General features: G+C 34.8%; 1 protein-coding gene and 1 long non-coding RNA gene across 4 annotated transcripts in view; one reads left to right on the plus strand and one right to left on the minus strand.

Annotated features, from left to right (window-relative positions):
- The window catches only part of LOC118186413 (uncharacterized), a 110,782-nt gene extending 100,971 nt beyond the window's left edge, over positions 1-9,811 (minus strand). The window contains exon 1 of the long non-coding RNA XR_015043524.1: positions 9,673-9,811. This is a non-coding gene — a long non-coding RNA (uncharacterized LOC118186413). The remainder of the gene's footprint in view (positions 1-9,672) is intronic.
- Positions 1-16,774, plus strand: part of LOC118197571 (uncharacterized) — a 91,944-nt gene that overhangs the window by 49,313 nt on the left and 25,857 nt on the right. For all 3 annotated transcript variants that reach the window (XM_085825445.1, XM_085825448.1, XM_085825446.1), the window contains exon 2: positions 9,041-16,413. In XM_085825445.1, the coding sequence (XP_085681571.1) occupies positions 9,360-16,413 (7,054 nt within the window). In that variant the 5' untranslated portion in view covers positions 9,041-9,359. The remainder of the gene's footprint in view (positions 1-9,040; positions 16,414-16,774) is intronic.

Here is a 16,774-nt window from a genome sequence, read left to right on the forward strand (position 1 = left end):
TAAAGGCTATTTTTACCCATTGTTTGATGTTATTATTTCGTTAATGTAATCAAAATAGCCGTGTGTGAAATGTGATCGCAATAAATGGCACCCACTGTAGCTGCATACAGCAAATCAATTAGAAATATCTTCAGTTTTAATTGGTACATATGTCAATACGTTTTTAGATAAACTTATTTTAATTGAAAATAAATTTTATCAGCTACAAGTTATTCTTTGGCATGCAGATGGCATTATAAATTTTTCTAAAAGATAGTTGGAATCCTTTTAGAACCAGAACTTGTGCAATGAAATAGTAATTCTACATAAAAGAATCATTAAAGTTATTTAATTTTTTATTCTCTGAACAGGTTTTCTTTTCAAACTCAAGATGAAATCAACGAAGCCCAGATTTTTCATTTCAGCGCATTTGATCTATTTTGATGAAATCTTAATTTTGAATTATCAGGTCGGCAAATTTAAAGAAGAGCATTAAATAGTAGATCGGTGCTGTCTGAACAAAGAAGAAATATTTCGCCTTTATTTATAAATCATTTGGCTCTCATATGACACAGATTATACAGATTATTGATTTGTTTAGAATCTTGTCACATCGCCCTATCTGATAATTCGAAAAGATATATTCTACTTGATTCCTGTTTGATAATTCGGAGGATTATTATCAGAAACGAATTGAGATAATACACTGGAATCAACGCTCCAAATTGTTTTTAAAAAAACTTTTAATTGGCCTTATTAGATTGAAAGGAAATCTCATCCATGAATAGAGTGAAGAGATAAAATATTGCTCTTCTGCGAAGCGAGCATTGAAATCGAAGTGCTGCCAATTTGTGGATGACTGAAAGACATTCAGTCAGTTGTAGATTATGATAGTGAGTAGGTGAACGGTTTATTATCCGCTTAATATTATAAAACTGTTTTATAACTGGACTTTTGTTTGAATCTGCCATACACTGATACGGCTGATATTGACAACTGTTGTTCGATGTTGAATACTGCGTGCAAATTCTTTTATATATGCATCTAAATCAAGGGCGTTTCAGCTTCAGACTGGAAGTGGTAAGCCTTAATTATTATATTCCAGGCTTGGTCAACATGCTTATTTACTGAGACCGATTTTTTAGTGAAAACTTAATCTCTAGTAGCTATCTATCAAATTTTACACACTTGATGCTTGCGTTGCTAGCCGCCTAAAATAGTTATCAAAAAACGAATATATATATATATATATAATGTTAAGCGATTACTCAGTCTGAATAAATTAAATACATATACGTTTACCATTCGATGTAAAATAATGTATTCAGAATTTCATTTTAGTTCCCTTCTTTTCCAATTTTACTTAAAATTTATTAATTTAATATTGAAAACGATTCTTCAATTCGTATAAATTGAGTAATCAAAAAGAATTTTTTTTAATCTTTACTTATAAATATTCAGCTGCATTATATTTATAGTAGTCACCACCGCTTAATTCGATCGTGGTTAATATTATCATTCGGATACTGTTATCGAATTGCTAAAGTCTCTTCCGTTTGTATACGAAAGCATGAAAAATTCATCCCTTATTGTGACCAACAATTCGGTTAATATTATCAAAATGTTACAGAATGATTTTTTTTAAAACGATGTAAATTCTCCAAATAATTCAAAATAAATTTTAAAAATTGCCAAACGACTGAAAAATGTCACCATCAAGTAAGGTCAACGAACTGCTTGGTTTTCATTTCAGTCAACCAACATAAAACAGCATTTAAATTTTAGACATAAAAGCAAACTTTTGTTTAATTTGGCGCAGATTTTTAATAACTCTGAATGATTTTCAGAAATGATTAGATGCAGGTTACTATTCTTCAGAGAGAAGTAGAGGCCAGAAGATATCTGCCAAAGACCTTCTAAAACAAGTCTAAGAACCTTGTGAAGGACGTAAAGATGAAATAAGTAAATTCCTTGTAAATGCTAATGTAAGGAACGCTCTCCAAGAATTAAGTTTGGGAGTACAACATCGGTTAAATAATGTTTAGAAACATTTGACTCAATTCATAAATAAACTTTTGCATAGCGCTTGCGGACAATCTGGTAACGATTTTTTCGCAGTTAAAATGTTGTGAAAATAAATATTTATATGTTTCTAGTGCATTTTTTATTTAAATCAGTCTGACTAAAAAGCAGAAAAAGTACTTCGAAAAACTGTTTTTATTGCTATTAAATCGTTTGGTTTATTAATCGATAATAGACAGATTAAGTTGAGCGTTAAATACCTTACCCTTTACTTAATGGCAATACGCTGGTGCGTGAGAGATAAAAGTGTTTTATTTAAGGCAACAGCAACGCATTGTTATTTAAATAGTTCAGTTTGTTTATTAAAATTAAAAAATAAATATTTTTCATTTTGCCAAATGACAACAGTTTAGCGAGCCGGAAATAAAAATGATTTAAAGGCTGTTCCCATTGTTTGCTTATAAGTCGCGGTGTTTTTAATAATAAAATTTATTACATTTGTACAAAACATGAAGTAAATCAAAAACAGATTCGAAATTTGGTGTCTCTGGATGCCACCAAATTTCGCCAATGCCACCAATTACTAACTAGACGTCGTTTTCCCCTAATGGGAGGAAAATACAAAAAAAAAAAAAAAAAAAAAAAAAAAAAAAAAATCTTTCTTATTTAACAGTAGAGATTTAAGCGTGTTGGGCTAATCTTTTACGAAAGGATAGAAAGTATAAAATGAAATTTAATGGTATTAATATTAAAACAACGCTTAAGCTGTCTTAGTATGCATATAATGATATAATAGAAGCTTTTTTGAACATCGATAAAAATATATTTTAGTAGTAAAAATTTAAAGTGCGGTTATTAATATAGATACTTTAAGGGCTAAATTTGACGTTCAATCGGGATAGTGGTTAGTGACTCAGTCTGCCGTACCGAAGGACTAGGGTGTGAATCCCGAAGAAGGCATTGATGTTTGTAAATCTATAGTGTCTGTGCGGCATGGCACTCTAAATGTGCGGCGAGTCGAAATCCTGTCGAGAGGTTAGTAGTAGGGAAAGAGGCGGAAGCAGACCGCCTCTTTCCCTACTTCTATCCTCTCGGATGCTCTCTTTCAAAATTGGGGAGCAAAACTGAGCTAAAATCGACCTATCACCTGTATTGTGGTCAAGGTTCTTGCCAAAGATAGGTGTCCCATTTGCCGCGATGAATGTCATGGCCTTGCGCTGGCAATTTTCAGACAAGTGTTGGTAACAACCACAAGGTTAAACTGTGTTAGTCTAATAAGAAAAGTGTCTTGTATACACTTGAAAACATATGCATACCTACATATGTATACATGTTAATAAAAAGGTAGCTAATACCTAAAAGTTTACTAATAAATATGACGGGAATTTATTTTGCTAATAATATTATTCAGTGAGAAAAATATTATAATCATCTCTATCTCTGTAATTAAATAATAACAGAGGTACTTCTATTATCTCTATCTCTGTTATTAAATAATAACAGAGATACTTCTATCTCTGTTATTAAATAATAACAGAGATAGAGATGACCAAATCGACACTGGCGAATTAAAATGTTTTTATTTAATGAAACATAAGATAATATTTAATTTTTCTATGAAATTTATTTGATATTATTTAAAAGCAATAAACGCAAATTCATTTCAGTTATTATTAATTACTAACTAGACTCGTGAAATTACATTAGCTGGATTCATTAAAATCGCTATGTATTTTTTCTTTTTTATAATAACTATTTTAGGCGGCCAGTTTATAAGGTAGAGTTCTATGCTGCTACATTGTACGATGGAGTTCTATACTGCTACAGTATTGCCAATCTGTAGAAAGGAAAAATATTATATTGCTGCCACATTGTAATTTACAGAAGATATTACCTGAAAGTGTGATCATGGCCGCAACTGTTATATTTTACTGCATTTTTAAAAAACTGTATATGAAGAAATTCAAGAAAATAATAATAATAATAATAATAATAATAATAATAAATACTTAAAAAAATCCGAAAGCTTTCAGATTTTATATTAAGCCCAAAGAGGCTTTTTGAATGTTTATATGTTACCTTTATTTATTAAATATCACGTTCTTCGCACTTAAACCACATAAAATTCGATTCAACAGCAATATCCCAAAATATTTAAAAACTGCATACCTTTAGGATTTTCGATACACAGTCTCGCGCGCTGGAGATAAAAATGTTTTTTACCGTACAATGTTGCCGTTGCTTGCTTTGAAATCGTAGAGTTTGTTAATCGAAAATTCGTTAAAGGTTTACAAAATTTGAAATAGATAATAAAACAAATTCAAAATTCGGGCTTCCAAGTGCCCATGTTCGATTGGAGGACTACGCTATTCAAAATTTAAATTTATTAAATAATGATTATGTAATGATTCGGCTATCCGAAAGAAGAGAAATGCATATCATTTAAATGTGGTATATCATTCAAAGTTTTCACTTAGTTACGCAGTTCTTCACTGAAAACCCCAAAATAGAATAAGAGTTACCTACAATAAACAAAACGTGTTTTAAATAGCCGAAACGGCTTGTAAGTTTCTTTTATGTTAATAAACGGGTTATTTTATGTTTTGGATCTTTGGACCTTTACTGTCACTTCTCCCTTCTATATTCCCGCTAGAATACAAATTAATTCGCGTGTATTTAAGATAAGATTTTAGACTGCAAGACAGAGCATGTTCGGCTTCTCGAGCCCCGCTAAGGTTGCTTGTTTAGATACGAATTGCAGTCTTTGGCCTGGCATTAAAATTGCCGATAACTAAGTACCCATGCCAGTGAAATATGCAGGTTATTGATCTGTGTTAAGTTGATCTGTGTATCCTTTGGCTACTAGCTTATTTAAATTAAATTTTACATTCCATTTACTGTTACCTCGCCGCAAGTGCTAGCTGGGCTGTAAGCACCACGTGTATTTTCTTTCTTCCTAATTTTAGATAAAAAGGTCTTTTACACCATTCTTAAATTTCAGTTGTTATTTTAGACTCAGCGATAATTCGTCTGTCTAAAGTTTGGTTACGCTTTATGACACTAAAGAAAATTGCTAAAGTTTGTAGGGTTTTTGAATTAAAAGCAGCTCCGTGAGACGAACGTATGAGCTGTCGAAAAATCAAAACACTCTCTTAATTTATAATTTTATTTTTTAAATCTTTAGATGTGTAATTTTAAGTTTAAATTATAAGTTCTAATTTTTTATTCTTTTTTGTTGTGTCCTGCGTTGTAATTTGTTGAAGGATTCCTCCAAGTTTCTAATAGCAATATTTTACTGTTTAAGAAACAAAAAAGGTCAAATGTAATTTTGTTTGATTCAAGGCTTGATTTTATAATTATTCTATTTACTTTTATTGACACCTCAATGAAGGTGTTATTGTTTTCATTGAGCGACTATCTTGTTTAAGCAAAATAAAACAGTTATCATTTCATTTGCGAGAATTATTAACTGTACATTTCCTGCACTAGTGATCTGGTGAAAAAAATGCTCAGTTGCATCTTGAAAAATTAAGTTTTTCTGTTATTAAAATAAATGCAAAAATCTCCACATGGCATTAAGTTTTGGGAGAATAACCTCATAACATTTCTCACATTTTAATTTCACGTTTGCGAAATAGTACTTCGGACATTGAAACTTTTAATAACACTAACAAGAAATTTTCGTGTTGTTTAGTTCGTAGCTCATGCTTTCAAAATTTATCTTGCACAGTAATTTAAATATTTTGAAATATATAAACATCACATTACTTATGTAAATAGCTCTGAGAAAAGTTAATTAATGACTAGTGATCAAAAGTTTTCTACCGGCAAGCGCTGAATTTTATTTATACAAAATTTTACTTTTACAAAAAATTTAAAGCTATAAAGGAAAATTTCGAACTCATATTGTTCGGGTGATTTGGTACAAAATGTGATTCAGAAGTAACGTTTTCACAAGGAATATATGAAATATGTTAAATGAAATCTGCTGAACTGAATTAGATGAAATAAGTACACCGAAACATCTTTTTAAAATATCAAATGCGAACACCGCATGACTTCCTTGTACGGCTCATTAAATTATACGCATTTTTTGCTGCATTTCATTTAAATTTACTTCGTCGAACTTCATTAGAGATATATTTCTCAATCAATTATTTAAGTTTTCACTTCGCGGCAAAGCAAAAATACAGAAAAGCACAAAGAATCTTCATTAAAAATTGTAAACTACAGAAAAAAATAAAATAACAAATATAATTAAAGACGGTTAAAACTTTTTTTTTTTTTTTCCACAATTCAAATTAGAGTTTCTACGCAAAAGCAAGCAATTCGGCCAGTGGGCAGGAAGACAGATTTTTTGGTGCACAAAATTGTAAGTTTACTTTTATTTCCACTCTGTAAAAAGACACTAAAGTTAGTGCACAAACTGGCTTAATTCACTATTCTGTAAGAGTTTCAAATGTAAGCAAATGCGGCCTCGTTAGGCTTAACACCACTTTTAAATTATTCACTACAACTATTGCAAACAAATTAACTAAAGGCTAAAAACCTTAACCGGAACATAAGAACAACGTAATTCGATCACTTTTAAAGCAAAGAAATGCACAATTTACCAACATATAAACATAAAAAACTTGAGCTCATCGAGCCGGGTCACGAAGTCGGTGAATATATATGTATATTATTAACGTGTATGTAATTTCGTAACATATATGTAATAATTTATATGTAATTATAATTTTATTAATATTTGATGCGGCCAGTTGGAACGAGAAAGGAAGGTACACAACTACATGTTATAGCACTCCCATATGCAAAATTTCAACTCGTTCTGAGACTAGTCTTTTTGAGTTATGCGAGATACATACATACGTACGTACAGACGTCACAAAAAAATCTCATCTAAATGCATTTTAAATCTTTTTTTTTTTTAACTACTTTGTACGAAGTAACGAAGTATCGTAATCGCGAAAAATTTTGGATATCATATTTGAACGAAAATATGCATTTTGACCGCTTTTGAATCCATTTAAAGGATGTTTTGCGTGACTCTGTGTCTACGGACTGGATTCAAAAGAGGTCAAAATGGATATTTTCTGTGAAATAGGATATCCGAAATTTTTCGAGATTACCATCCTTTCTCACTTCGTACAAGGAAGTTTAAAAAAAAAAAAAAAAAAAACTAGATTTTCGGTTTATGCATAATAATTTAATAAGGCTTATTAATTTATTCACTGAATAACTAGAAAGAAGTGGGAGTTGAATAAAAGTATTGTATAAGGTTCCCCTTTAAAATATAGCATTTACTTACCTATTAATTGATATTTTATTGCCTCGGCTTGTACGATTTACAAAGCAAGAATTATTTATGGTACGTATGTTTATTTATGGACTGAATTTATTATTTTGTTTCTTTGTTTAAATATGGCAAAGCGCTGCAGCGCTATCTGCCTAAAGAGAGGATGCCTTCGTAGAGGACGTTCTAAGAAAAGTTAGCTTCACCTTACACACACGTTATACCTGGTAACTACGAAAACGCTTATGCAAACAGCTTGTTCGATGGGATTCGTTCTCGAGTCAAACTGACGACGATCAGCGGTCTTATCCATTCTTAGCACTAGTAAACCTACGCATCTCCTTTTTCGAGACAGTGCCAGCCTTACTTATTTGCAGCGTAAATCTCAATAGTTTTACAACTATATTACAACTCTCATACTTGTTAAAAGACGTTTTGTAATAAACGGTTTTTAACATAATAATATTTACAAACCATGATTGTAAATCGCAGTATTGCATTTTATCACATCGATAAAAATTAAAAGGGCATTTTGGATGTATAAGATGAGTTGCTTTTGCGTTTCTCTGAAACAGATGTCTTTGCTGCATTTTTAATCTTTGTTGAGATTTGGTATTTTTATTTGTTTATTTACTATGATTTTTTTAATTTTATTAACTTTTTATTGGTAGACTCTCTTTTGATTCTTTTTTTTATAATCTAAAGGTTTCAGATTCTAAAGCGATAAAATCTGATCTCAGAATTATTCTCCCCAAAGTATTGTAAACGAAACATAATTAAATGAATTTTATTATAATATATAGCTGTTATCAAACCAAAAACAAGATTCTGCAGAAACATCATTTGGAGAGAAACTCATTTAAAAGTGCTCAAAAAAAAAAAAAAGACTTCTGTGTAATACTTCTGTTATAAGCATCTCAAAGAATTTATGTACTGTTCCCTGGGCATAATATAAAACAAAAAGGATTAAAGAAATGCATTTAAGTGAAAGTAACAAAAATTGTAGAATCGATGTTTTGGCACGGCACTTATGATATTAATATCCCTTCTTCAATATATATTTGTTGCTCTTTAAAGAATACTCTTTGGTCAGAAAATTTCTTTTAAGAAACAGAACTTAGGAATGAAGGGTAAAACTGGGAAAAATAAACTAACCACGCAATTTAATCGATAAGCAGGTTGTAAGAAAAGAACAACTAAATGAATTTTATAACAATATATCGTTGTTATGAAACCAAAACCAAGATTCTGCAGAAACATTAATTCGAGAAAAATACATTTAAAAGTACATATATTTAAAAAATAAATAAATAAATAAAAAGTTGTGATTTATGTATAATACTTCTATTTTAAGCATCTCAAAGAATTTGATCTTTCCTTGGGCATAAATCGAGGTTTTGCCACGGCACTCGTGATATTAATAGCAGGAAAATTTGAAGAAAATATCATTCTAAAACGTTTGTGAAGAAACAGGAACGAAGGTTAAAACTTGGAAAAATAAACTAGCTTAGCAATTTAATCTATAAGCAGGTGTACTGATGCTCAATCTGGAAATATTCTGAAATTCTCGAATATAATTCAAAATCAAAAATAACATCCATTCATTTACTAACTGATATTTCTGTTATTTGAATTAAAAATTTTTAATAATTGAATTTATTACTAAGTCTTTTATGAAGATTAATTAGTTAGTGTTGTAAAGACTTGCTAACACTTTGCCCTATATATTTCATTTTACTGTAGGTCGGAAAGATCAAAGACACTGAGAGCAATCATCAGCATTCTAAAAATTACTCCGGTGAATTTCTTCTTGTCCATGTGTAACGAACCACAAAAGACCGAACGAGCAGACTTTTAGAGAACTTGAAAACCAAGAAACACGTCAGAAAGAAATCTGTCTCTTCAAATTTATTTCCCCAAAATACAGCATACCTCACTTCCCGTCTCCTCAAAAACCACTATCAACTCTTTTATTTTTATTATTATTTTGGAGTCCCGATCTTCTGGCGGAACCGGTTCCTCCAGGTGGGACGCGGTGTGATTGGTTGAGTGTTCCTCGGTAATGGGGGAAGGTGTGACGAACCCTGTCGGGGGAGCGGCATCAAGTTCAGCAGATTTGCCAGTAGAGGAACCCGTCGCGTCTCTCCTGTACGCTGTTCGCATCGCCGCTTGCTGGAAATTGGTGTTACTGCTCAGTTTGTCCTGCGTTGTCGCTCTACGCTGGACTTCATGCCGAAGGAGGCGCAAAAAACCATGTGTAAGTGATCAAACCTCTACCACCAAGCAGTCGCCTGAAAGCGATGTGACAGCTGAAACAGATAACCTTAACCAAAAGCTATTGCAAACATCTTCAGAAAATTTGAATGATTGCTTACCTTTATGTGAGACACAGAACATTTCGCTGCTCACCGGTTCTGCAGGCAAAAGTGCACCACGCCTACGCCGGTCAGTTAGTGCTTGTGAACGAAGTGATTCAGTGTCCCCATTAAATAAGCAGCCCATTGAGCGGCGTACATCGTTCTCCGCTTTAAAACTAAATACCGAAGTTGCATGTATTGCTGGGTCTCAACTCCTTTCTAACATGGATCCTAAAGACATTCCTGGATTACCGGAACCTCAACCAGATTCCTTCTTCACATGGGATAGTGGAGGTAGTAGTGGAGAATATTCGTTTGTCCACACGGCAGTTGAATTACCCAAATATCCTGATGGTGCTATCAGCGAAGAAGAAAGGCAGATGCTGTTGCTTTATATGCAGAATGGACATCCAGAGCTACTTCTGAATTCCACTTCTGGAAGTGTTAATTCTCAATCACTAATAAATACATCAATCACGGACAGTATCCTCTGCGATCAAGCTGCAGTTAGAGGTTTCCTAGAAACCATCGTCGAAGAGAACTCTGATGATTTGAAAAGTCCTAGTGAGTGTGATGAAACATCTCTAGGCTGGGGATCATGGGATGAATCTGATGACGATCGTGTGACAGTGGTTGAAATGCAGACTTCAGCTACAAATGGCAGCCAGAATTCTTCGGAACCGCTTCATATTCCCCTACATAGTGATGATACGCTACTAGATAAAAATTGTGTCTCTGTTACGAAGGAATTTCCTGATAAACAAGAAAGCAAAGAAAGTTTCAGTGATGTAGCTGTAATTGCAACCGGAGATAATTTGCGAAACCAAATACATGAGCATGAAATGAGTGGCCGAAAGGCGAATGAAAAGCATCCTCTTGCATTAACCGGTGAAATAAGCGTAAATGATTTCTCGTTGCAAGTGCTTACGCAACAGAATGAGAAAGGTGGTGTTTTATGCTTGGATAACGAAATGTTGTCACCAGAGTGTGTTAAGTTTTGTGAATCGAAAAATCAACAAATTCACTTTGGGGAAAGCAGTGCTATGGATGCATCTGAGGTAAGTCCATCTTTTAATCCTTTAAGTTTAGATAAAAATGATTTTGAGACCTTATGGATATCTGCTAATGAATTAGAATATCCAATAGAAACTGTAAATCCCTGGTGTGAAAATACTGGATTAAATTCCAAAAGTTGTAAAGATTGCCCACCTGAATGTAAAAATTCAGATTTCTTCAAAAATAATGAAGAATGTCCTTTATCAGATTCCTCTCTCATTGTGTTAGGTTCAGAAAATGATCTTTGTCTTGTACCTTCAAAAATCACCCAGAACGCTCCTGAAAGTAAAGAAAATGAATTCATGTTTAGTGATGATTTCAAAGATTACTTCTTGCCTTCGGAAAACTATGTTCCAGGCTTTAATAGAGATATAACTGAAATAAATGAGGAAAATGTGTTTGTGACAGAAAATATATCAGCGCATTTACCCTTTACAACTAAAAATAAAGGTCTTAGATGTTTCCGAATTGGTTTTGATTCCCGCCCCGCGAATGAGAAGCAGGAAACAGATGAGGTTAATTCTAGCTCAGATGATAAAATGTCCCGTATAAATTCCGAATTCGAAAACTCTGAAAGTCCTGATTTGCAAGAAGCGGTGTTTTCCCCTCGCGACGGTGACGTTGTATACGGTTCCACTTGGCTGAGTAAGCCCGAACTGAAAGAACAGGAAAAGGGTACATCGGGAGCGGAAGTGAGGCTTACAACAATGCAGGCAGATGTCCAATGTACCGCGAGCATACAATCAGAATCCCCTCCTCCGGGCAATAGCCGTAAATCGATTCCTTGTTTGGACCAATCCGCAAGTGATGATGAAATCCGAGAGGTTCCTAATTCTCTCAGTAGATGGCAGCACCATTCAGATCTGCAGCTTGTGCAAGAAGCTACCAGTCCTATCACTAGATGGCAGCACCAGACAGATTTGCAAATGAGCAGCGGATCAAAACAAAATATACTCTCGGATGATGAATCAGACGATGGTTTACCGTCTCAGTTAAAACATATTTATAGTTCATTTAAGATGAAAGATAAAAAAATGTCGCGTATAAGAATAAAAGAAGACAAAAATAATAATTTCAAAACTTTAGGTTTGTGGGATAATGAAACTAAAGTTACTTTGCCCCCATTCGACTCTAATAGCAATGAATCTGAAATGCCTGACCCAAAACATTCAGAAAAACATACGCTGGAAAATAAGGAGGAAGATCTGGATGACTTAGAATTAGATATGTTCGCAGTTAATTCAGATAGCACAGGATCTAGTTCGAGGTCATTACTCAATGGAGAAACTGACATTGACGATGCTTTGAAAAGCTTTCAACATTTAGATGATTATTCATCCCATAGCGAAGAAAACAGTGAAACAGAGGGTTCTTACATTATCAATACTATAGAAAATATTAATATTAGGGAAGGTAAATTAACACGAGATTCCTCTATAGAAATAGGTGATACAGAACAAAATAATTCTGATAATTCGAGTATTGGGGAACCTAATAAACTAGGAACACTAAGTCCTGAAAACACATGTTCAGATAATTCTGATAATTGTCCTTTATGCACAGATCCCAGTTTCAAAAAGTCAAATATCAACAATTTAATGTTTTCAGAATCAGCAAATGAAGAATTTATGGATAGTCGAGTGCAAAGCCTATTTCTAAACACTTTTCCTACTATGCTCAGCTTATCGCAACAAAATTTGTACAATAACAATACATCAGTAGATGCTTTAACAGAAAAAGAACCCACTGATTCACCTTTAACATCATCTGATAGTGACGAAGGAATTCGCACAGCTAAAGAAACCAAAAAGCGCATCAAAAAGCGTTCAAAGGATAATTGTAATTTAGAACTGAAACATGACGACTCAGGTTACGTAGAGGATGATGAAGATGATGACGAAGACGATATTTTGTGTGAAAAAGAGCGAAATGATTTGGTAACTCAGATGGCACCGAAATCATGGGAAATTGCTGATCTTGCAAATGTGAGAAAATCAATATCTTCAGTTTTTTATGAATCAAAGTCAGACAGATCCAGGAATGCAGATGAAGAGGTACAGACCGCTTCCGTTCCGCAGTCGTTCAAAGAATTTTCGAAACCGTTAGATCATTCCATTAGTAACAAAGAAATAAAGCTTGAACACATGGATAGTGAAAAATGGAATATTCCAGAAAATCTATCGCAGTTTTCTGCGTGGTTGTTAGATAAGGAGTTAAAAAAGATAAGTTGTCGTGACGAAATGGAAAAACTTATCGTTAGTGATATCATGAGCTTAAGAGAGCAAACAATTACTCAATTTTTAAAAAATTCTGCGAGCTTTCAAGAAAAGGATATATTTAAACTTCCGGAAATTTTCGAAAACAAAGTATCCATAAATACGAAAAATATTAAGGAGGATTTTTTAAACATTAGTTCGAGAGATTTAAATTCTGAATCAAAACATTCTTCTTTAACAATACCCGTATTTAATGATACTTCGCTTAATTTCGAAACTGGAGCAGGGACAAATATGCAAAATGTTGCAATGGCAAACCCATTAACTGAAAATAAAGATAAAAATAATAGCGACGGTAGCCTGTCTGATGAAAAACTTGAATTAAGTACTGATGAACTTAGCGAGGAATACTATAATTATAATTTCAATAACCACGTTTCAAAAGTGTTCAGTCCGCGTGACGAAAATTATAGGCGAAAATCTAATTCAAATGAAGCATTAGCAGAGGAAAATTGTATAAAATCACATACATATACAAAAGAAAATGATTTAAAATGTTCTTCGAATATCCCAAACACTCAACACATAGTAGCAAATAACATTAGCAATGTGCAGTACACAAAGTGTGATTTAGAATTAAATGCAGATACATCAGATGCCTCTAATTATATTAATAATAAGAGCGAGCTGGGTGATTGTAAAAATGACAGCCAGATAATCGAAACGTATGCTAATATGAATGAAGTTCTATCCGAAAGCACGCAACACGAGAGCGAAACAGGCGCTCAGTCGGCGGAAAGCAATTGTCAGTTGACTTCCGGTTTAGTAGGTGATACTACAACCGGAATTGAGTCCAAGGTCATCGATACTACCACTCTGATTACGTCAGTTAACGCTCATGGAGACACCATGAATAACATAAACAAAATAAAACCGGACTCCTCTCTCGTGGCGCCATCTAACATACGTGATGGCATACGAAATACAAACAACTGTGACGAATTAACAGAGTCTGTAAGCGTGAAAAATGTCAATGATGTGGCGCCATCTATCAATGATGAGCTCAAGCATTTTTGCATTAAATCAGGAAATGGATTGGTGGGCGCCGATGACCTAATGACTTGTGGAATGTGTGAGAGTAAGGGTGCGTATGAGTGTAGCGTAAAGGAGGGAGAAAATAACACTTCGCTCGCAGCTACGCGAGGTGAAACCAGTGAAGGAAAGCACGTGCGAGGAGATTCGTGTCACGCCTACTGCTACGATGATATTTCCACTTGCAGTGCACTTTTAGCTACGCAATCTTCTGCATTTGATAATATTTCTTCTTCACTTTCTCTTAGTACTGATTTGCTTTCGGATGAGATAGGTACTACTGTAATCGATAATAGTAAAATAAAGCAATTGGCGAATATTTCATCAGACTTTGATGTGGAAGTAAACATAGGAAGCGAGAAATCGCCGGTGTTGCATATTGCTAAAGTATGTTCCCGCACTGCACTTGATGCAAATGACAATACTCAGCCCCAAGTTTTGGATTACACTGAATTTTCTTTGGATGATTTAGCGAATAGTATAAACAAAGATTGTGTTTTAAGAAATACTGATGCAAGCGGTGAATTCGCAACATCGAATGTGTTTGAAAATGCTATTTTAAATATCCATCGCGCCGATAGTGATTTTTCAGTTGCTTCAAAACCTGAAGATCCTTTACTATCGAAATTGGATAAAACGCTTGAAAGTAATACACAAACAAATAATAATCAAAGGAAAGATATTTCTAACGAATTGGCTGTCAACTTGATCGAGAGAGATAAAAGTAAGCCTGATATCATTTCTACTTGCATAGAAAGTGTTAGTAATTCGAAATTAAATTCAGAAGAATTTATTGGTAGTAGAGTAGGTTACGAAAGAAGCCAATCAGTAGATCGTGATACAGCAAGTTCGAAGGAAACTTTAGAGACTTCAGTTGGTCAGTCGAAAAGTACTCCAGATTTAAGACGGTGCCACGAGCAACAATATAATTCATCTGTTCCCTTGTCTGCCTTGCTCAGTAAAAGTGTGAGTCAACGTATTCAAGACTACCTCGGGCATAGCACCAGAGGTGGATTTCTAAATCGTTCTTTACCACCAACTGAGAGGTCAAGGCACTATCGCCGCATTTGCGTCAGTACGGAGACCGTCGTAGAGCGAGCGGCCCGCTTCGAGGCCCGGAGTCGAAGCACATGCGGTCCGAAAGAGGGCTCAGTAGATTCGCTTGCTTCAGCCTCTCGATCCGGATCTTGTCCACCATTGAGCATGAGGTCACGTACGTTAGATGCTTGGAATTCCGACAAAAATAGCCGGAATTATAATAAGCCAACAGCTACAGTAAGGCCTACATTTGATGCTTACAGAAGCAGTAGTTATTTAAAGCAATACAGCACTGCCGACGATAAAGGATTTAATAATGATGTAATCAAAAATAATTTAAGTTCTAAAGATGATCTAATGGAACTTATCACAGGCTATACTGAAGCTACGAAAGTGATACATAAACCTCCTGTTCCGCCATCATCAACAACAACAACGACACAATTACACCAGTCTCTTAAATCTGCTCGTCTCAAGGGTAAGATAGCGAGCGCAAGAAAAGATTTCTTTGAACGTCTAAGTCAACAAGATCTCAGACCCCGAGATGAAACGAAACAGTCTAACAGCGAAAATTCGGATTTTGAATCTGGCGGCCTACGGCGGTTCGACGAGTTTCGTCGCTCAGCTAGAGAAGAACGTGTACGCCTTGCCGCCAGCCATCCCGATTTGGGGGCGCTAGAAGCGGCTGTGCGATCCAGCAAACGTAAAATCGATCAGCTGAAAAAGAAGAAAAAGTCCGGAGCAGTGACTGGTCAGGCGCCACTCGATGCCGGACCGCCCCAGCAGTCGAACAGCGACATGCCGTCCACAACTACGACGAAAGATGCTTCTCTGTGTCTGCCTTATAGACGGTGTACAGGCGAAATAGCCTGGGCTTCATGTGCTAAGCGTCTTCAAGAGGCAAAAGCTAAATCGAAAGGGAATTTAGCTCAAGAACAACTTGAGATCGTGGACGTTGTCCACGAGCAGCGCTCTTTCTGGTTCAAGCGGCCCGCAGAAACGGGAGATGTGCGCGCGCAGCGGCCTGACACTGCCGGAGAAGACGACTACTACGACGACGATCCGGCGAGCTCGCATTCGAACGGCGGCGATTCGGCCATTGCTGCTGCCGTCGTCGAAAATTCGGAATTCTTGGGCACTCGTGCTCGTAGCATGGACTTCCTTCTGGATGCTGATAACAGAGAGAAAGTTCAACCGCCAGAAAATAGACTCGCAACTGGACAGGGGCGAGTGAAATCTGAGCATGAGCTGAGGATAGAGAGATCCCTGCAGAACCTGACGATTCCTGACTGGTACAAGCAGTCCGCATGGAGCAAGAAGCCCAAGGAAGGTTTCATATTGCGGCGAGGAAGCGAAGGTAAGACTTTAACCTTATGCATTAGTTTTCCTCTCTTTTTGCTGGTAATAAGTGATAAACTTGTTATGTTTGTTTCAAAAAATCAATACTCTGAGGATGTAAATGATATCCATAACACCTAAAACGAAACAGAAAATCTTTCAATACGAATTTTGCACATAAGTTCAGATTAAAAGATAGTTTATTCTTAAGAATTTCGTGTGTAATGTAAAATCTTGTGGATAGCTGCATGCTTAATAATTTTTAAGCATTCTGCTGTGAAATTAATTTTATCATTTTTGGATCTACAAATTGCATATATTGAAAAAAATTGTAAAATGTAATATAATTAGATGTTCTAAATGCATAAGCTTTATAAATT

The sequence above is a fragment of the Stegodyphus dumicola genome, chromosome 10 (assembly GCF_044657685.1).
Source record: "Stegodyphus dumicola isolate Sdum_Otavi_A_Nest chromosome 10, ASM4465768v1".
Taxonomy (NCBI): domain Eukaryota; kingdom Metazoa; phylum Arthropoda; class Arachnida; order Araneae; family Eresidae; genus Stegodyphus; species Stegodyphus dumicola.